The following is a 22,497-nucleotide window of genomic DNA, read 5'->3' as shown; positions in this document are numbered from 1 at the left end:
CTATTGTTTGACTTTCTAAGTTACGAATTGGGATGCACGAAAACAAATCTAAAGTCGAAAGAGGGAGATGGTAATCTCCGAAATAAAACTACCAACCGAACAACTTTTCTCAACAGGTATCTTTCGAGAGGTAGGCAGCCTCTTTAAATTAAATGCAAAAAATCAAACCAATTATCCGTTTATACCTTACCTGAGAGGATAGGTATTCAGTAGAAGTTACCCATACCTAATACACGAGGATGCTAGTAACCTCATAAAATAAATACTGGAACCAAATATTAAAATACAGACAGTCCTCATCCCAAATTTGGCATATCGAGTAGACCTTACATATATCTCACATGATAATTGGCTGAATGGGTAGGCACACAACCTATCGTTAATAAGCAGGCAGAATGTCGACAAGATCGTCGTGTGTTATATGTGTATTGACCTAGAAAGGGATGTAAATCCCCGACGGCGTGGGAGTTACAACGTTTTCTGGAGGTGGCACGTAACTTAGGACCTTGCGTGTCACATTTTCGCGACTAGATTCGTGATAAAGGGATGTTATGGTTTTCCCCTTCTACACTCAGTAAAGTAGTTTATCCTGGAGGTGTTTGAGATTGGGGCAATTCTGAAATTGGTGAAGAGACCTGGTTTTCTTTATTCTGGCGTGAAGGTTGCCGATTTGGAACAAGGGGAGACCCGGCCGGTTGTGATATCCAGACACGCAGATATCGATCGCCTTGCTCAAATTATCATCCATCAGTTTTGTTTGGTAAGCGGAGGAGCCAATCTTAACTTGAAAAAAATTCATTTCCTTTCCTCTCCTTCCCCTCCCAAAATATATACATGGATGGCGCCGACAACTAACACCATAAATTTATCGTATGTATATCACATATATAAAATCTAACACTTTATTATATTCACATTACCCTACGATAGGTAGAATCGAGTAGCTAGGGGGGGGTGAGCAGGCGACTTAGAAGATAAGGTTTATGAAATGGTTTTGAAAAACAGCGGTAATGGATTCAACTCACTCTATCTCAAAAGAACCAAGGGATACCACACAAAACATAAATAACTAGGTTTCTAAACCGAGAAACAAAAACCCAACACAACGTTCGGTGAAGCCTTTTTATACTGAACCGTCACGTGAAATGAGTACGTTCAAGGTCGTACGTCGCGTAGACAAACTAGGATGTACACACTTGAAGGGGTGTGTAATAAAGAGAGAGGCAAGGGATTGAAAGACGGCAGGGAGGACCTTCCTACCCCGGATATATACATAACCAAAGCCTTATGGAAAAGTTACCTATGGGACTTAAAGGAAAATTTATCGTAGAAAGAAGAGAAGGAAAGGTTTGAAGTAGAAAGGGCAGATCATTACATCTGATGCCGCAAACCAGGAGAGATAGATATAAAAGCTGGCTTGAGTTCATTACTGTTGTTGAGAAAAAAAAATGGATTTCATAAACCTTATTAATTCACATTAACAGCAAAAGAAATGGTACCTATCGTCAAAAATGATAACAGAGACATCGTACTTCAAAGGCAAAATAGAATAAACAGACAGACCCGGAAAACATTGAATTCATTGTGACGACAAAAAACATCTAAAATGTTCATAAACAACGAAGCCAAAGGATAAACAAACATCGAAATCGGATTAATTATAACACAAGAATAAGATAGCTGGGACAAATCTAAAATAAACATTGCATCGGATATCGTGAAGTATATGGCATATTTTATACCATTGATATTAGAATAACTGTAAACAATTATTGTTTATTCCAGATCTAAAAGGCAGAGAATGTTTAAGTCATAAATAACACAGACGGACAAAAAACCATCGGATCACAGCCGAGGACACAAAATAAAAACAAATCAACATGGAAATAAATAACACTCGAATATAATACAAATAACGCATTGAGATGAAAAAACACAAAGTTAAGTCAAGTACTATTATGTTTAAACAAATAACTCAGAGTTTAAAAATAAACAAGTGTGACATGACATATTGAATTTCTACCCATAGAGAGACAAAAACACTTGAAAAAGCTGAGGGCGGAAAAAAACTCACCAGTAGAACAAGCCGATAATCACGGGAACCAAAAAAATAAACAGATGCTAGGTTAGAAACGAAGAACAGGGGCGCTCAACATTTTGGAAGAATTAAAATAAAATTTAAAATAAAAATAAAAAATAAATACAGAGGTATTCGAGAAACGTAAATTACCTATAGTTATTTCTAATCCCATCGACTAACACGAGGAAGCGAGATTACCCGTTGGGCTTAGAACTAAAGGGAGGCTGTGATGTTTTGGACATCCACAAAAATAAACGATAAATAATAAAATAACGTGCTCTAAAAATTTTTTGTTTAAACAACGACGGAAGATTTATTGACAGACAGGCCTTGAGTAAACAGATTCCCACGGGAAAGGAGAGATCGGAGGACAGTCGAGTTTTGAACTTTGGTGGATTGACAGCCCCGAGAAAGGGATACAAATCAGAAGTGTTGTTTGAAATTGCAGTTAATTATTGAATTCAAATGGTATTAGAGAATATTGCGGAATATTGAATTAAAGTGAAAGATTATTGATCCGGTGTTTGTGTGAAGTGAAAGTGATTCGACTCAGTGGGAAAACAATTAATAATAATGACAATAATAATAATTGGATAATTTGTAGAGCGCCGTTTTGTAAAAACCCACCTCAGGGGCGCCAGGTGTTGTGCAATCGCGATTGTGTTATAAAGTTGTGTTGATTTAAACGTGATTTCGTATACAGTTCGAACTAGATTGCTTGTCTTAAAAACATGAAAATAATAAAAATATTGATTGCGTTTTAAAATAGAGTGAATGTACTTAAAGGCAGGAAGTGTTTAATCGGGCTAAGTTATTGATTTGGCGAGATGGCATTCTATCCACGGAGACCGAAAACCAGAGAATCAAATAGATTATTAACTGTGGGTTCGAATCCTAACAGATTAGGGAGGTACAATTTTATTTACAGGAATATTTAATTACCCTTTTATAAGCGTAGGGAGGAGGTCGAAAATTAAAGTGATTTAGCTATATAGTGTAACCAGGTAAGCTTCACGCTGAGAATGAGAGGTGCCTAACTGGGTGAGTTTTTTATATTATTTATTAAATTCCAGAGGACCCCCTTTAAAAGACGGATTGTCAATCAGCTGTGAGTGAGAGACAGGCCAATGACTTTTCATATATAGGCCGAGAGGCGCGGAGTACAGTCAGTCAAAGGGGAAGTTTTGCTAGCGTATGCCGTCCCAAATTGAAAGCGATCGGATGCAACCAGACGGAACAAAATGAAAACTTTTCTTCTGTTATTTGACTTTCTAATTTAATACTTTTTCATCTATTGTTTGACTTTCTAAGTTACGAATTGGGATGCACGAAAACAAATCTAAAGTCGAAAGAGGGAGATGGTAATCTCCGAAATAAAACTACCAACCGAACAACTTTTCTCAACAGGTATCTTTCGAGAGGTAGGCAGCCTCTTTAAATTAAATGCAAAAAATCAAACCAATTATCCGTTTATACCTTACCTGAGAGGATAGGTATTCAGTAGAAGTTACCCATACCTAATACACGAGGATGCTAGTAACCTCATAAAATAAATACTGGAACCAAATATTAAAATACAGACAGTCCTCATCCCAAATTTGGCATATCGAGTAGACCTTACATATATCTCACATGATAATTGGCTGAATGGGTAGGCACACAACCTATCGTTAATAAGCAGGCAGAATGTCGACAAGATCGTCGTGTGTTATATGTGTATTGACCTAGAAAGGGATGTAAATCCCCGACGGCGTGGGAGTTACAACGTTTTCTGGAGGTGGCACGTAACTTAGGACCTTGCGTGTCACATTTTCGCGACTAGATTCGTGATAAAGGGATGTTATGGTTTTCCCCTTCTACACTCAGTAAAGTAGTTTATCCTGGAGGTGTTTGAGATTGGGGCAATTCTGAAATTGGTGAAGAGACCTGGTTTTCTTTATTCTGGCGTGAAGGTTGCCGATTTGGAACAAGGGGAGACCCGGCCGGTTGTGATATCCAGACACGCAGATATCGATCGCCTTGCTCAAATTATCATCCATCAGTTTTGTTTGGTAAGCGGAGGAGCCAATCTTAACTTGAAAAAAATTCATTTCCTTTCCTCTCCTTCCCCTCCCAAAATATATACATGGATGGCGCCGACAACTAACACCATAAATTTATCGTATGTATATCACATATATAAAATCTAACACTTTATTATATTCACATTACCCTACGATAGGTAGAATCGAGTAGCTAGGGGGGGGTGAGCAGGCGACTTAGAAGATAAGGTTTATGAAATGGTTTTGAAAAACAGCGGTAATGGATTCAACTCACTCTATCTCAAAAGAACCAAGGGATACCACACAAAACATAAATAACTAGGTTTCTAAACCGAGAAACAAAAACCCAACACAACGTTCGGTGAAGCCTTTTTATACTGAACCGTCACGTGAAATGAGTACGTTCAAGGTCGTACGTCGCGTAGACAAACTAGGATGTACACACTTGAAGGGGTGTGTAATAAAGAGAGAGGCAAGGGATTGAAAGACGGCAGGGAGGACCTTCCTACCCCGGATATATACATAACCAAAGCCTTATGGAAAAGTTACCTATGGGACTTAAAGGAAAATTTATCGTAGAAAGAAGAGAAGGAAAGGTTTGAAGTAGAAAGGGCAGATCATTACAATCCCATAGCGACCAATTTTAAATATAAAACAACCGATATTTATACCATAGCGACCAATTTTAAATATAAAACAACCGATATTAATACCATACCAACCAAATATAAATATAAAACAATCGATATTAATATCATAGCAACGAAATTTAAATATAAAACAACTGATATTAATCCCATAGCGACAAATTTTAAATATAAAAAAACCGTTATTTATACCATAGCAACCATATTTAAATCTAAAACAACCGATATTATTACCATAGCAACCAAATGATATTAATACCATAGCAACCAAGTGATATTAATCCCATAGCGACCAATTTTAAATATGAAACAACCGATATTAATACCAAAGCAACCAATTTTAAATATAAAACAACCGATATATTACCATAGCAACCAAATTTAAATATAAAACAAGCGATATTAATACCATAGCAACCATATTTAAATATAAAACATCCGATATTAATACCATAGCAACCAAATGATGTTAATACCATAGCAACCAAGTGATATTAATCCAATAGCGACCAATTTTAAATATAAAACAACTGATATTAATACCATAGCAATAAAATGATATTAATATCATAGCAACCAAATGATATTAATCCCATAGTGACCAATTTTAAATATAAAACAACCGATATATTACCATAGCAACCAAATTTAAATATAAAACAAGCGATATTAATACCATAGCAACCATATTTAAATATAAAACATCCGATATTAATACCATAGCAACCAAATGATATTAATACCATAGCAACCAAATGATGTTAATACCATAGCAACCAAGTGATATTAATCCAATAGCGACCAATTTTAAATATAAAACAACTGATATTAATACCATAGCAATAAAATGATATTAATATCATAGCAACCAAATGATATTAATCCCATAGTGACCAATTTTAAATAAAAAACAGCCGATATTAATACCATAGCAACCAAATTTAAATATAAAACATCCTACATTAATACAATAGCAACCAAATTTAAATATAAAACATCCGACATTAATATCATAGCAACCAAATTTAAATATAAGACAACCGATATTAATACCAGAGCGACCAATTTTAAAAATAAAAGAACCGATATTTATACCAAAGCAACCAAATTTAAATATAAAAAAACGATATTAATACCATATTAATACCTTTTTTTTAAATATTTCTAAGATTTTAACTGTGACATGTTATCATTGTTTATGGTATATTTATACCGTTGATATTAAATAAGTAGCAACCAAATTTAAACATAAGACAACCGATATTCATCCCATAGTGACCAATTTTAAATATAAAACAACTGATATTAATCCTATATCGACCAATTTTAAATATAAACCTACTGATATTAATACCGTAGAAACCAATTTCTTTTAAATTTGTATACTATCTACCTTAAAACACCTTTGCCTAGTTCTTCAAACCTTCATTGGAAAATAATGGATTTTGATGGAAAAAAATCTCTAAATATTTCTAAGATTGGACTCCATTGCATTTCATCATTTAAATTTTTTTACACTTGAGCGGTACCTACCAGTTAAACGCCGATTCTCGGCCTTTTTCCGCTTTTGATTCAATTTTTATCAGCTGTCAAGCATTACGGTTAAATATAAAAAAAATATTAGAATTGTAGAAACATACAAAAATAAATTACTTTTTTTCGCTCTACTGAAAGTTCGTATAGTGACGGAGGAATCACAATCTTTGGAATATAGACAACAGGTAAGTGGGGATGCTGTGTTTGTTCCTTTTTTGTGCTCCCGAGAACTAAGAAGGCGTATTCAAGAGGCTGTAACGATTCACCAAGGATTAAAGTGCCAACTGTGGTAATGATCACAAAACTAGGATTTATTTTCTTTTATACAGGGTGTATCGGCACGTGCCCGACAAACTTTATACAGCTATTCCTTAGCACATTTGGAGTAAAAAATGTTATGGGCACTTTGCTGTGGGGTAACATTTTTTTTTCAATTAAAAACAAAAAAAAAATTAAAAAATCCACACTCCATCACTGACATTGGCATTGTTTCTCGTGTTCAACGGCTGTTATTAGCAAGTATGTCAAAAAGCGTCCTCGCTCTTTCATACACACTAAATAATAATAGTTAAAAATGAGACGAATGGTGCCATCCCATTTCGTTGTGATTGTAAAAGCGCGCCAATGTATGTAGGTACGTTCGTACATTATTCAACGAAACTCGAATAAAATATGGCCAGATGGGTTTTCAAACTTTGACAAAGGATAAAACATTGGTGACATGTGGTGAAAATATGAATAAGAAATTTTTTATTTTAAAAAATGTTACCGGACAGCAAAGTGCCCATAACATTTTTTAGTCCAAATGTGCTAAGGAATAGATGGTTAAAGTTTGTCGGGTATGTGCCGATACACCCTGTATAAGTATGTGCTTATATTAAGGCTACGTAGTAAGCAATCGAAAATAAGAAGAAGATGATTTAAAAGGGAGATTTGAACATACAAATGTTAGAGGGTGCGCGCTAATATATAAAAAAAACGATTATAATTCATGGGGGAAAGCGAAAATGTTTAATAAAGCATGACTTATATAAAATAGAGCAAAAATTTGTCGACAGATGTCTAAAGTAGCATTTAAAGAAATGACGTAAATTTTTTCATACCATGAACACATTCATGTTATGTGTTACATAACAGAACAAAAAGTGTTTTTATTGAGTTCGGAGCAAACTTTGCGATTTTTTTCTATCGAATGAGTTTAATTCAATTACCGTTTCAGCTCTACAAATAATGTATCGACATTATCTTAACAAATAACACATATTTTTTTAAGAGCTTAAAAACTTAATGTGTTCAAATCGGTAGAAAATCGGAATGAGGGGGCTTAAGTGGGTAAAATGTAAAATAAGTCACCTGTGCATCCAATTCCTCGTTATATCCATAAGGCATAACTCCGTTAACTCTGTACATCTTGACTTTAGTATGGTTGACTTTATCAGCACCCAGGATAAAGTCCCAGGTCCCATTCAGTACTGTGGGAGGGTACAGCCACCTGTTTTTGTAATACACACTGTTCACAAAAATTACAGACGTCCCCGCAGGATCTAAGTCACCCTCGTCGAATATCTCCTTCATCTTTCTCTTAGTTTGCGATGCTACCTGGTGAAAAAAATAAATTTGTACACCAATCATGAATAATAGAAATAATTTATATGGCGTGCGGAATGTTTCAAACTAATATTGCTTCCATGCCCCATCTCTCTTGTTTCTATTGTCTAAGAATGTTTCTAAGACACACAGAAACGCCCACAACTCGAAAACAATAAATACATTACAATAATATTTTACCAATGTGTTCAATGTTTTCACAGACTCGGTTATATTGGTGAAATCGAGTCTGTTGATTGACATGTTGAAAGTATTCGTTGCTACGTCCTTAAAATGATCTGTCACTTGCAGGTCCTTTCTTATAAACATCATGTTCTCAATTTCCAGCTTCAAATTCTGATCTCCCGGTGATAGTTGATTCATGTAATAACAAAGCACGTCTTCTTTTTGCTGTAAACCAAAATATATTAATACACCTGTGTTCCAAGCTCGGGGCCGGCCCTGGGCAGGCGCAATTGGGGCAATCCGCTCTGAGCGCCGACTTGCCAAAGACGCCAAGGAGCCAAGGTGCTGATAACACCTAACACAGCACCCTTGAGGTTTTTATTAGTACCAGGCGCCGTTTGTCACAGGGCTCAGCTCCCTGTCCATCCTCATACCTTCAAACTTTGGGGAGTGTTATTCTGTGACAGTTTTTTTTTCATTAGTGCATAAAATACACAAAAAATTTATGTTAAATTTATTATTTTTGTGCAGTTTATAAAGCGTTTGTATAAACACTCCTTTATAAATATTACTTTTCCTTGCACGGTTAGCTGTTTTAATGTTCTGTTGAAAATTAATTACATTGATTATGAATTTACACAATTTTATTTGTTTACATTTGGAACATGTTTCCAAATGAATAACAGTAGTTTTAGCATGTACCTAACAACTCTCGGATATTAACCAAACACGTGCATTACAACTTTCAAAAGTAAAGCTATTGCTATGTACACATGTATACATGGTGTCCGGAAACTCGTAGTACAAGCGGGAAACTGGTGAATCTACATCACATTTGGAGTCGATTTTGTAGTGTAATTTTTTTTGATTTGAGCTTTGTTTTCGAGTAAATCGAGTCAGAAGTTGATTTCTTTTTGATCAAATTCTTATAAATTATTACTGAAGATCAAAGTACCCAACTAATTAAAACTATTTAAAAATTTAAAAGTAAAACAAATAATGACGAAAAAATTTGAACCCTGAAATAGCCGAAAAATATATTTTTTTGGTTTTTTTTTTTTTTATAAAAATGCTCAAATCAAAAAACTTTATGTTTATTTGGGTTCCCCGTGTGGTATACATTCTCCAGTTTCCGGCTTGTACCACGAGTTTCCGGACACTATGTATATTCAAGCTCGACGGATTGGTTCCATCGAACATATTGACATGGAACCATACTCGTCGTTGCGTCTACACGCTCGAGCAGCTCGACACAAGACGCCATAGATATTCATCTATACGCCATCGAGCAAGAATTACGGACCTTGAATCTTTTTCACATTGAACATCGAGCGAGACGGTACACACATTGAGACATGTTCGAATATGATTACACCAGACAATGTAACAGACTAATAAATGTTGTTTGTTATGATGGAGGACGAATTGAACCCATGCCTGCTGGGTGGGAATCAAATATGTTGCCAACTCAGCCCTTGACCGTCGAGAGATAGATAGAGTAATGTAGCAAGACTTTACCTAAAAAAGAAGTTTCCTACCTTCGTGCTCATATTCAAGAAAGTCCCGTTGTTCAGTTCTCTTAAGGTATCTCCTGAAGTTCCCAGGGATATGGTAACCAGAAGTAACTCTAACCAGAGAGGTGACACAACAAAGCTGAGCGATTCCTTTCCCAGGTATTGTTGCGCTTTCGCTGATACATCGTGAGATGATGCCTGTAGGTTAAGTAGATTTTATTATCAATACGTAGATCTGACAGCTGCTGTGCGCACATGCACAGGTGGGGCCACCAAATTTCTATTACCAAACTGGTTGCGCAAAAATATAAAGGTAAACATATATATGTACTTTCATTATGCACACATTAGTTTTGCGCCCCTTGAATTTTCGGTAACACTAGTGTCGTGTGACTATTTTCATTTTGTAGAACGTAATCAAATATCCGTTCCGTTAATTACCCGGCGGGATTGATGAGGTCCACAAAACAAAGACTGGCTCGTAGACGTAGATAGCCCTCTCTGACCCCCTCACACACGAAAGAAGAATTATTAAAATGTATCACTTTGAGAATTTCAGCTACGTAAGTACTGGAAACTATGCTCATCCCCCTGTTCTTTTCGGGTTGGGGTATGGGAATCTATTTGACAAGGCACCTCCAGACGAGCTCGTCCTGTCCCCATTTCAGTGGCCTAGGTCCAATGCAGGCCAAGCCTCTCTTTGCACATCATCTGGAGTTACTTTCCCCAATGTAAATATCATTTAATAGTAAAATATTTGGCAAGTAATTTATTTCACAGACGAGGAAATCAATAATCTGAAAGTATGTTTATGATACGATGTTGATTTCATTAACAGTGTGGAAAAGATCTGAGATAGACAATAAAAACTGGTTATCAACCGATAGCCACCATCGACCTGGATATAAGAATTCCATAGAACATTGACACAGCAACGAGTTCAATAGAAGACGTTAGAGTTTGGACTAAATTACTGGACTTCAACTTGGCCAAACTCGTCAGTGTCAGTAGTGGAATAAGGTATTTTTAGTATATGAGGCGTAATTTCAGCATATGTATTCAATTAATTTTAAGTATTTAAGTGATGATATTATTGTCAGTAAATACACTCTCGGAAGGACTGACGCGGTAGCCAGGCGGCTACTGATGTTAGCTTAATTCTTCAGCAAAGTATGGAGCCACGGCCATAGCCTGACTCCTACAGTGGTGACGCCGACTTGACCTGACTTCTACAGATCTCCTAGTCTCTCGGGTCTAGGATGAATGAAGCACGTACCCAAGCAGAAGAAATTAACGATGAATAATAAGACCCTTAAATAATTTGGACATGTTGAGCGGATTTTCAAAATTTCATTTATTTTTATATTGACTTCACACAGGAGGACCTGACGAAAATAATTTCTCTGAGGGTCTACGTCATCTTTGGGGATGCTGTGTGGAGGGTAGAGGAAGAAGTTAACATGAGTCTTGAAGAGACCCATGTTGTAGGACATAGAAAACACAGAGGCTGGCAAATCGTTTCACAGCCAAGCTGTCGAACTCAAGAATTAGTCGCAGAAGCGACCCGTCCTCACGTGGCAAAAGTCAACCGTGTAGATACATATGTAGGATGCGCGTTTGGCGGCCGAAGGCATAAATGATTCCAGTTCCTCGGAGCTTCTTCCATTGTAATACCTGCAGAACAAGGACAACATACCTACCTGACGCCTGTACTTTAAAGATTGCAATCCGTTTGTTACGAGAGGGAAATCTACCAAACTAGCCCGATGAAAAAGGCAGGGACACCCAGGTTCACATGATATGGACAAGTGATGACATGTTGTCTTATTCTAATAAGTGAATAATTACAGTCAAATCCCTTGAAGCCAAAATTAATCAAAACTAATTACTAAAAATCGGTAACCTACTGTGTTTCGAGAAATTAACTTTAATAACTATATTAGGAAATGAAATGCCTGCTTTTAATAATAACTGATTGCGAAATGTTAGGTTTTATCAATAGGTAGAATATTTATGATGTGCGACAAAATTCTTATCAAGTGTGTGAATGCATACCTTAAAAAACGGGTTGTCAAAATATGTCAAAGCCGTTTGAAGATTTGTCCATAATTCTTCTTTGCTGGCCGCACTAGCAAAACACAGAATAAACAAAAACGTTACACTCTGAACACATCTCGCCTTGTGAAAGTCAGCTGTTGAAGAAACCATTTTAATAAAATCTTTTGTATACGTAACTAACCATTTTCTAAAGCAGGCAACTCTTATCGCAAATAAAGCTACTGTGACGAAATTGTTTATAAACGTAATTGAAACTATTGGAGTAAGGTTCAATCACTATTATATATTTGAGCCAAGGTCTATTTCGATTTCTAGAGGTTACTAACTATAATTTGTTTATCCTCGGACAGAAGTCAAGTCCCTTGAAGTTCACCAGGTAGAGTTGAATGTTTGGTTATGTCTCCTGGTTCCACAATGTATTTTTCCAGTTGTCTTAGCCTTTTTCCCGTCAAAGCGGGATATTTTTTAATTTGTTTTTACGCCCAGCCGGGCTTTTACATGGATTTTAAGAACAGAATTTACCTAGTGAGCTATCGAAAATTATACACAAAACTTTTAAAGCATGATATAACAGTAAACGAATAAACTGAATGTGAGACAATATTAGTAAAACATGTAACAGTAACAAAAAATAATATAGAAACTAGAACAATACTACATATAAAACAAATCACTAAAACTACATTAGAAACGCTACTATAATTTGTAGGATTCAACAAAGTGCTGGTATAGATTACGCTTAATTCTATAAATGGAATCTAAAACTTGTTGCCCAGATCATGCATCATGTCATCATTGGTTAGCGAGTGTGTCTGATTAGTTGGTTGTGTGTGTATTGCAGAGGAATGCTACATTTTCTCTTGTGTTTCTAGTCGGCACGTGGAATTTAATAGTGGCAACGATGGCAGGACTGTCAATTAAGTTGGGACCATAGGTGAACAGGTGTACGTGTCTACATCCTTTCCGGAATTTAATAGTGGCAACGATGGCAGGACTGTCAATTAAGTTGGGACCATAGGTGAACAGGTGTACGTGTCTACATCCTTTCCGGAATTTAATAGTGGCAACGATGGCAGGACTGTCAATTAAGTTGAGACCATAGGTGAACTGGCATACGTTTCTACAACCTTTTCATTTTTGCTACAGTTGATAATGATTTCAACTCCCAGCTACATGTGTCTCCTGAGGTGGCAGTGTCATGTAAGTAGTCCTAAAAACTAACCTTCAAGCGGCCTTGGCAGGGATATGACCTACGGTAAGGTTGACATTTGTTAGATGAGAAAGGGTTATTTCAACGACTCGTTCTCGAGTTCAACAGCACATCTGTGAAACGAATTACCGGCCTCTGTGCAGAAAGGAATGAACATGAGTCTTGAAGAGACCCATGTTCATTCCTTTCTCAAAAAGGCCCACCCCACAGCATCTTCAAAGATGACATAGGCTCTGAAGAAAATTATTTTCCTTCATGTGAAGTTTTGGAACTCACTCCTAGCTTCATATTCCGTTATACTGACCCAACATGACCCAACTCAAATAATTTACTTGATCGTGCCATGTCTTACTCGGGCGTTCCCGAAATCATCTACGACTCACTTTCGTGACATATTTCATTCTCCTGAATTTTCTCTGTATATCTGCTCAACATGTCGGTTTAAGTGTCTCTTTCTTAATCTTGCTCATTAAGCTCACTTCAGTCAAGTAAAAAACATCAGTAAGAAAGTCATGCAGGTTTATCAAAAAATATTTATTTAACAGTTATTAAATAATACACCACTTACAGCACATTCTAAAATTTGTATGATATATGTGAAAATACAACGGAATGTTTGATTAAAAAAATTATTAAATGTTGGTACTACAGATTGACAGACGTAACTTTGTAGATATTGAAGAAACCAGTAAAAAATATCTCCTCTGCTATTTAACACAATGCTAAAATCTCAACTTTGTCACCTGGCAACTCATAAGAATACTACAATTACATATTTACGTTTTCAACAAGAGTTCATTATAGTTCATGGATGCCAAACCTTTAGAATAATGCATCGCTCATCCCTTTTCATAAGTTTCCCATTTTTATTGCTTAACCTTTGGAACGCCAAGCTCCTAAAATCCATAGCGCGCCAAGGGTAAATTGGCTCAGTCATAGAACAAAGAATAACACTAGAATTACCTTCATACAAATTTGAATGGAAACCAATGTTTTATTTAGCCCAATAGCCCAGCGCTCCTTCTCACTTACACTCGCCTGACATCGTAGATTTCCATCTCATTTGAATTTTGTAAAAAATTTTGAATTGGAAATTTAAGCCTCACGGAATCAAGGATCACGAAACAAGCCCACACGGCTCAGTCTATTTTCGTAATAACTTGTTTTTTTGCAAAATGATGTTTTTATGATTTTATTATATTTTCATAAAACTAAATAAACGAACTGTACAATAAATACAAATAAATATTGAAAACTATTGATACAAAGAAGATTGTCTATGGTGGGCGGCGTGGATTCGATTTTTATACAAATCTACAGTTTTATTCCAAGATTGATGAAATTTTTGCACACTAAAAACAAGAGAAATATGAGATTTCTAAAAACCACACCCATCCCCTTTTGATAATGATTGTATTCACCTCTGTGAATACAATTGTTGTCTTCGTGAGAAAATCACCTCAAGGGCGCTTAACCTCTCAGACAAAGGCATTTGTATGCTATGTGTTCCTTTGCGAACTGTCAAAACGCGGAAATTTTTGTGTTATTCACGACTTTTGCTAAAAGCATCATAACTCACGTCTTGGGAAACGTAGCCTCATTCTAAAAAATGTTTTGGAAAGATTATGAAATTCACTATCGTATTGTTTTGTTATACGTAAATATTTGCGTTTCTAAATATACATTTTCTGAAAACGTCAAAAATATGTAAAAATCGCTGACCATTATTTCAAAGCTGTGAAAAATGTACTTTTTTCTGAGTATCATAAAGAAATAACACTTTATATATTGAAGAAATATAATTAAAAACTATTGGTCACCTCAAAATATTAACCGTCCAAACTAAAATATTTTTAATAAATTATTTAAAAACGCAATAAATTACGAACGAACAAGCTGACAGATTCAATCGACTCAGATAATGCACCTCAAGATTCCATAGATATTTTTGAATGCAGACGCGTAGCGTTATTCATTATCGATACTCTGTTTTTTAAATCATGGCAATCCGTATACTAGTGATGGAAATAAATCGATTTTTGTAAAATCTCGCGCGCTTACGTGAAAAGACGTACTAATGTCTTGACCGCTATTATCATATTTACGTCTTTTGACGTTCTAATGTTCCGAGTGGTTAACAACTTAATTTATGCATTTAATCTATTCCTATCACTTGACTTATAACTTATTACTTGGGGCTTATAACTAAGTTTCATAGCTAGTGCCTTACTTCTTGATGAAATTTAGTTCACTTGACATTCAAAATAAGAGGAAAATGACTGTCTATCGTTGATGATGCTTCAACAATCACGGCGCAGGTGTCCATAGATAAAATAAATATGTTGGTAAGTCAAAACAAGAATATTTTCGAATGTCTTTATTATAAATATTTTTTATAACATTAGAGAAAAAAAAATATTACTAGGAATATAAGTACATATCTATCCTGGGAAAATACGTAAGACATATACATCTTTTAATATATTAAAAAAATTATCTTGTAAGACTGTACAATTTACAAAAACATTTTGCTAAAAGTAAGTAAGTAAGAAAATCAGCCGGCATACAGCGGGCGATTGGCATTTTACCCTGGGCACAAAAGGAGTATAAGGTCACGAGAGGTTGGCATTCCAAGGGTTAAAGGAACTCTGACCTATACATTTTTAAAAAAAGATCATTTGTTTCACTGATTTCACTTTTTATCTCTGTGGTTAATATTGTCTCTGGTTTAATACTGTCCATTGTCTATAGTACAATGGCCATGGTACATAGTCTATACCTATTTGTCTATGAGCGTTCCTCTGATCCGTTTGGGCTCAGCCTCGTGGGGCCCGGGAGTCCCCACGGGCCTCTTGTTCATGCCCTTCCTCTCGAGCTGCTTCTCGATGATGCGGGCATTGTTGGCGTAACTGTCCGCCACCTCTCTCTGAAACACACAGCCATATATTGAAAATCAGGCAAAGCAATAAGCAGGGTACTCACCAAGAGTGTAGCACCGTGTAACGTGTAAATAGGGTTGCCAGCTCCCGTTTTACGAATTAGAGGATTTTATACAATTAAATAAAGGACATTTGATGAAAATAAAGGACATCAATATTTTTTTTAATAAAATGCTGTTATGGTATCAGTAGTTACATTTATTAATTCTTTAGGGTGAATTGCCTAACACAAAAAAAAAAAAAAAAAAAAAACATTTATTAATAAAAAAACAATGTTAATACACAATGTTAATCGAAGCCAAGTAAGTAGTACAACCTTAATTAGTCATTTTGCATTTAAAATAATAAATAAAGTTAATACTTGGTATTACTTGGCTGCTCTAAGAGCTTCTTTGTTTTCATAATGAAATTATAAAATTGTTTGCATTTCATGTTGAAGTTCGACTTTATTTGTAGTTCTGCTTTTACAGTATCAATATTTAACTTATTTCGGTTTTTGGTCCACGTATTCGTACACAAGGAAAAAATCCTTTCGGCTTGGGCATTAGAAACGGGGATGGAAAATACGTATTGTACTGTTTTTAGCAGATTCTTGTTTTCGTCTGTAGATTTGAGAATACAAAGTATTGTCCTCTATTGAAGATTTTAAATTAGAGGACAAGATCAATTTTTGGGTCTAAAATAGAGGACGTCCTTTAAAATAAAGGACGTCTGGCAACCCTACGTGTAACGTAACTGATACTGTATCAATCTGCAAGTGGGTACGCCTTTAGTGTTCGCAGTGTGATCGCAGTGAATCCGCCGTCGGCGGCTCGCTACGATCACACTGCGCTCCACCCGCGAGCGGCTCGCAGTAGGCTCGCGCCTACGTACTCACTTGATACACTATCAGTTACGTTACACGTTACACGGCTAGATGAGTACCCTGCTATAGATGTACATAATATGTATATGTATAAAAATAAGTTGACACAACACCAAAGTTTCTCCTGTCAAGTGAAGTCCATTGAGCCCCACTCGCGGATTCACTACATTAGCTGATTGCCGAATGCAGTTCATCATAGTATAGGGAGTACACATATTATCGACGCCTGTATCCATCCTTGTTCTATCAGGAATGCTTGATTTTAACACCTTAGAAGCTTGCCGAAAAATATTTTTAGGAGTTATTTTCTAGAACTATGGCTGTAATCCACCAATATTGAAAGAGGTCAACTTATATGTTCCTAACAAGTATACTCGTGGGAGATCTCATGCACTTTTTTATGCTCAGAAAGCGAGAACTTCTGCCTATCAGAATATGCCAATCAATAGAGCGACTCACTTGCTTAACAATGCTGCATTGTCCATGGACATTTTTAACGTCACTTACAGACGGTTTAGCTTTTATCTTTTGACTCATTTCATAAAATATATATGAAACTGTCTCCATGACCTTTGAATAGTTCTACTTAGTTGTATTTTCGTATCAACGTTTTCTAGCTGTACCATTGTAACACAATAACATCATGACAGCATACTCGCGGCCTTGTGTCGGTATCGGAAAGAGCCGAACCTATGGTCCCTTCTCCGCACAACGCACACGGAAGTGGAATACACTTTGAAATGGCATTAGCGTGGGCCTAACAACTCTATATTATAGAGCTCTATGGGCAAAGCCAGGAATGAGTACCAGATTTCTGCTTTGTAGCTAATTTTATATTTGAGTTGACAGATTCAATAAAACACCAAACAAAATGCACAGTGCACAACTCACCGCTTCTATCTCATCCTCCTCCTCGTCTATGGTGGACACTGTGACAGAGCTGAACTTTCCCATGTTCTTGGTGTGCTTGGTGACCATGATCTTCTTCGGCTGCGCCACCGCCACCTGGCGGTAGATGTCTGTTAGGGGGCCCTCGCCCGATGACTTGATGAGGGAACCTGCGAGGCAATTCAACTGGTTATTGGAGAACTTGCAAATCAACCCGCCAATTCCCCAGATAACCCTAAAATTGTCAGAACAATTTGTTGGGATTTTGGAGAACTTCGCAATTAATCCTCCATCCTCCAGCTAACCTAACAATTGTCAGGATAATTTTTTGGGTTATTGGAGAACTCGACAATTAACTGTCCAATTCAGAAGTCAACGTAACAATTGTCAGGACTTGTGTTGGGTTATTGCGGACTTTGACAAGTAACCCTCCAATTTTGCAGTCAAACTAACAATTGTCAATTGTCAACCTCACTAAACCGCCACAGTCACTGTGCGTATATGGTACACAAACGGAGCATAAATGATTCTTTATTGCGTTAATGTGGATATTTTCAAACATCCTAGAAGAATGTCCCTTCAGTTTCCCAGATGCACATTTGAATTGAACCAAGTGACTCCTGATGCTCTCGACTGACTGAGTAACCTCAGAATCCCACTTTGAACTCCACCACACGAAGAAGAATATGAGACAGATATTAAAAAAATAACTGAAGATATGTGATAAGAGGAACTCAATGATAAGGGCATACGAAAATAGCTGCCCTCTGAAGACAAGTACCAAGGACAAAAGAGGACTGCAAAAGCTATGGAAACTAGTAAAACAAGCTTTCAACATGGCCAAAAAGTCTGGAAACTGGGATGCTCTTTAGCAATACCAGAAAGAATACAAGGAAGCGATCCGGAAAGCCAAAACTGGCTCCTGGGAGAAGTACTGTGGGGAGGTGGAAACTATCCCGCAGGCAGCAAGAATTCAGAAAATTCTTGCTAAAGACCAAGGGGCAGCTAAAGGCCCATTCCGGAAAGTAGAAGGAGGCTTTACCAACAATTGGGAGGAGGAGTTGGAGGAACTGCTGGGGAAACACTTTCCCGGTTACAAAAAGTTAGAAGCAAATGACACCGGTCCACCACCAGCCCGAGTTACACGGGATGGTAAGAACTGGAACACTGCGACTAAAACAATAACTCCCTCCAGAGTTAAATGGGTGATCAACGGGTTCGACCCATTTAAAAGCGCGGGAGAGGATGGAATCTTTCCAGCACTTCTACAAAGGGGCCTAGATACAATCCTACTTCCTGTGACTAAGATATTGAGGGCATGCTGTGCCTTCGGATTCATGCCCATATCATGGAGGAAAACAAGGGTAGTGTTCATACCTAAACCGGGGAGAATCGAGTATGACCAACCAGGCGCATTTTGCCCAGTTAGTCTCACCCAGTTTCCTCTAAAGACTATGGAGAGGCTAATGGATAGGCACATAAGGGACGGGGCACTGAGAGAAAGGCCACTCCATGTGTTGCAATTTGCCTATCAACCAGGTAAGTCACAGAGATCGGTTCAAGACTGAGGGCAATTAGTCCAACAGCTGGAATGAGGCAGGAAGGCAAACAAGCCCAATACTTCTTCAGACAGCAGTTTATAGTGATCTACCTCACAAGGGAGGAATGGGACACGGTTCCAGGTCCAACCTCCAAACAGGAACTGGTTCACAGATGGGTCCAAGATGGAGGAGGGAACAGGGGCCGGGGTCTGTCTACGGGGTTCCAAGAGGAAACTTAGTATACCTTTAGGGACACATTGTACTATTTTTCAAGCTTAGAAGGAGGCCATCTTAGCCTGCGCACAGGAGAATGTACGTATCGGGTAAAGGAATAAAAACATATGCATATGCTCTGATAGGCAAGCAGCCCTAATGGCACTGGAAAGCAACTCCAGACTGGTGATGGAATGTAGGACCATTCTTGAAGAACTTGCTACCATTAATAAAAAAACACTGATCTGGGTACCGGGACATAAAGAAATTGAGGGCAATTAGCTGGCTGATGGACTAGCAAGGAAAGGGGTGAAAGCATCACTTTGCGGGATCCAAGCCGGCCGTAGAAGTAGCAGCTTGCCACACCAAAATACATATTGAATACATATCTCGGCACTGGGAGGAATGTGAAAGGGCACCCGGAATGAGGCAATCCAAAGACCAGCCCCTAGGCGAACCAGGCAACTACTCAATATGGACAGAAACTCACTGGGATAACTGGTAGGACTACTAACGGTATACTGCCATCTCAGGAGACACATTCAGTTTTTGGAAGTGGAAAACACCAACAGATGCGGAAAATGTGAAGAGGATGTAGAGACTCCAATTCATCTTTGGTGCTAATGTCCTGCTCTGTTGGGAAAAAGGCTCAGATACCTGGAAAAAAACACATTGTAGAACCAGAAGACATGGCCACATTTCCAATGACAACCCTGGTGAACTTTATAAAAGAGACCAGGTTACTGTTAAAGGAACGAGGTAAAATGGGAGATAGCACAATGGGAAGCACAATTCTCACGGGAACTTTATGTCAACCATGTCCTCTTTAAATAAAAAAAAAGAAGATGTGTTACCTTTGATAATGAAATTAATATTGCTGGCGCTATCATGCTTGTAATATATGGGCAAACTGCATTTCTTGCACTTGAGCCTGAACTGGCGCTCTATTCCCTCAGGCCACTTGAGGTAGACAGGTTCGTCTTCGTCACAGGTTATCTTGTGCGCATGCTTCGCTCCGTCTATCACACGCGCACCATCCTTCTTACGTAGGGGTAACTTTTCAATGGCGCAGTCTGGAATTATACAAAATAAGGATATCAGAATACATTCAATTCTGTTTGTACACTGTATTTTTTTTTTCCAACTAATTTATCGAAACGACTCTGTGTTCGAGACACAGAGTATTGAGAATGAGGTCATCTTCCAATTCCAGATTGTTTCTATATTTCGTTTTTATCGCAACCATAGAAGAAAAGTTGAGCCCGGGTATATATGACAATGGAATCAATATTTTCAGGGCTTCTGCTGTAATTTCTGGTTATTCATTCCGGTTATTTCAAAGTATGGAATGTATTGCATTGCAGTATCCCTGCATACATTCCGGAATACACTCTTATTATTATTTCCGTTTAGTCCAAAATTGATCCAATCAGTTGCAAACTCTAATTCTAATTTTAACAATTGGTCTGACATTTCAAGATTTTTTTGACCATTGTAGAAATTAATGCAGCATGTTTTTTGTGAAAAATGAATAAATTAAAAGGCCGGGGGGGTCACGTGGGGTGATAAATATATTTTTATACAAAGGCGCCTTTAAAAATTTTGAAAACCACTTTTCTAGATAATGTTTTGTATCACTAACGTGGCGTGTAGATTCTATTTAGAATTATTTTTTAAAATTGAACATTTGTTTACATGCTAAAAATTTCTGTTAGACCATAGACAACATAAATAAATAGTAATATTCAATCATTTAATTGTTCCAAAAGAAAAATTTTGGCAACTTACATACAGAATTTACACTTTTATACAATGTATATTATAAAACCAAAAAATATGAGATAAATGGTGAAATTTGGATTTATTGGCTTTAAACTACAGTCAGCAGTTTTATGTTTATGATTCCGTATTAATATTCCAAATCCAAAACCGAACGCCTGGAAATCTCTATCCCTCGAGTAGTTAACTAACTAACCATGGTGAGAGAAAGCTGGTGGAACGCCACACGGCTTTCTTAAGTTTAGCTCCTTGCTTATTTGCATTTACGCATTGTCTCATACATAATCTTCTGTTATTCTGAATCTTGACAGGACTCGACTCAAGTATTTGATTCACTCGGCCGTACCATGTCTTCCTTTACACGTCACCGACTTCTTCGAACATTCATTTACGTATAATATATTCTCCTGGTGCAACGTATGTTAGATAATAACACAATGTATCAACTGTCAAACCTAACAATTTCAGACTTGCAAATTGGTAACTTTGTATTAGAGCTGTTCAAGGTTGCTCAAATTTCCTAAAGAATAAATTAGAGCCAATGAGGTGGGATTAGTCATATTTCCAATTTGTATCTCTCCTCACTGACGTAAACTATGTGAATATCAGAACTATTAGCAGGTTGGTCCTACAGGCAGCCATCTATGTTGATGCCGTCTTCCCGTTCTCCTTCCCGAGCCAAGGACAATGTCCCCAATATACCCACCCCCCTCATATCAGCCTTAACACAAACCAGAGCGAGTGAGATAACCGCTCATTCGCTCCAGTATATACCAAAGCTAAAATGAGGGCGATATGTACACTAAAGACAAGCTAGTCAATGATAAAGAACGGGTATCTGCCTCCAGGAACAAAGATCAAATTTTGATTACTACCAAATGAATAAACATCGAAGCGTAGGGGTAACGTTTTGCCATAAAGATAAATTATAAAACATTTTAGAGGTTATACGATACCTAATATCAACGACATTTGCCCGCATAAACAGTAGTAGATGTGCAAAGGTTTTGTTTCGCTGTATTCCTCCTGATCTTTGGTGTCTGAGCACACAATACTGCGTGAAACTACTTTCGGCATTTTGGCAAAAGATGTGTTGAATAAACCAACAAAACCGACTTTGAACGTCGCTTGTCAACTTTGTTTTGAGTTTTGACATATGAATTATGATTCAAATGTTGCCATCATAAATCATGGCTATGTTGCCATACTGCAGGTGCAATGTTTAAATTTTCCTGAATAGGGATCCTTTCAAATTTTATTATTACGCATTGTGGAAAAATAAATTATATTTAACTACACCCTACAAATATATTAGACAGAGGAAACAGTTATGATTTTAATATTCATTTAAAAAGCAGTTTTAGCAGAAAAAAGGAAACAGCTTTTATTTTTAAGCATTGACAGACCTCCAC

At 37.1% G+C, this 22,497-nt stretch overlaps 2 protein-coding genes across 2 annotated transcripts in view; both read right to left on the bottom strand.

Moving 5' to 3' along the window:
• Nucleotides 1-11,073, bottom strand: part of LOC149411337 (serine protease inhibitor 42Dd-like) — a 32,910-nt gene extending 21,837 nt beyond the window's left edge. Inside the window, exons 1-4 of the mRNA XM_089647682.1 lie at nt 11,053-11,073; nt 9,617-9,790; nt 8,094-8,303; nt 7,659-7,904 (exon numbers count right to left, since the gene is read on the bottom strand). Coding sequence (XP_089503808.1) covers nt 7,659-7,904; nt 8,094-8,303; nt 9,617-9,790; nt 11,053-11,073 — 651 coding nt within the window. The remainder of the gene's footprint in view (nt 1-7,658; nt 7,905-8,093; nt 8,304-9,616; nt 9,791-11,052) is intronic.
• Nucleotides 11,074-15,215: 4,142 nt separating this feature from the next.
• Nucleotides 15,216-22,224, bottom strand: LOC149411336 (STING ER exit protein). The gene is made up of 4 exons (XM_089647536.1): nt 22,042-22,224; nt 20,161-20,379; nt 17,556-17,722; nt 15,216-15,786 (listed from the first exon to the last, which is right to left on the bottom strand). The coding sequence occupies exons 1-4, from the start codon at nt 22,160-22,162 to the stop codon at nt 15,640-15,642; spliced, it is 654 nt and encodes a 217-aa protein (XP_089503662.1). The 5' UTR covers nt 22,163-22,224; the 3' UTR covers nt 15,216-15,639.
• Between the last annotated feature and the right edge of the window lie 273 nt (nt 22,225-22,497).

This window comes from Hesperophylax consimilis, chromosome 26 (genome assembly GCF_061612785.1).
Source record: "Hesperophylax consimilis isolate HC1 chromosome 26, BYU_Hcon_1.0, whole genome shotgun sequence".
In the NCBI taxonomy this organism is placed as follows: domain Eukaryota; kingdom Metazoa; phylum Arthropoda; class Insecta; order Trichoptera; family Limnephilidae; genus Hesperophylax; species Hesperophylax consimilis.
This window is presented reverse-complemented; position numbering and strand designations above follow the sequence as displayed.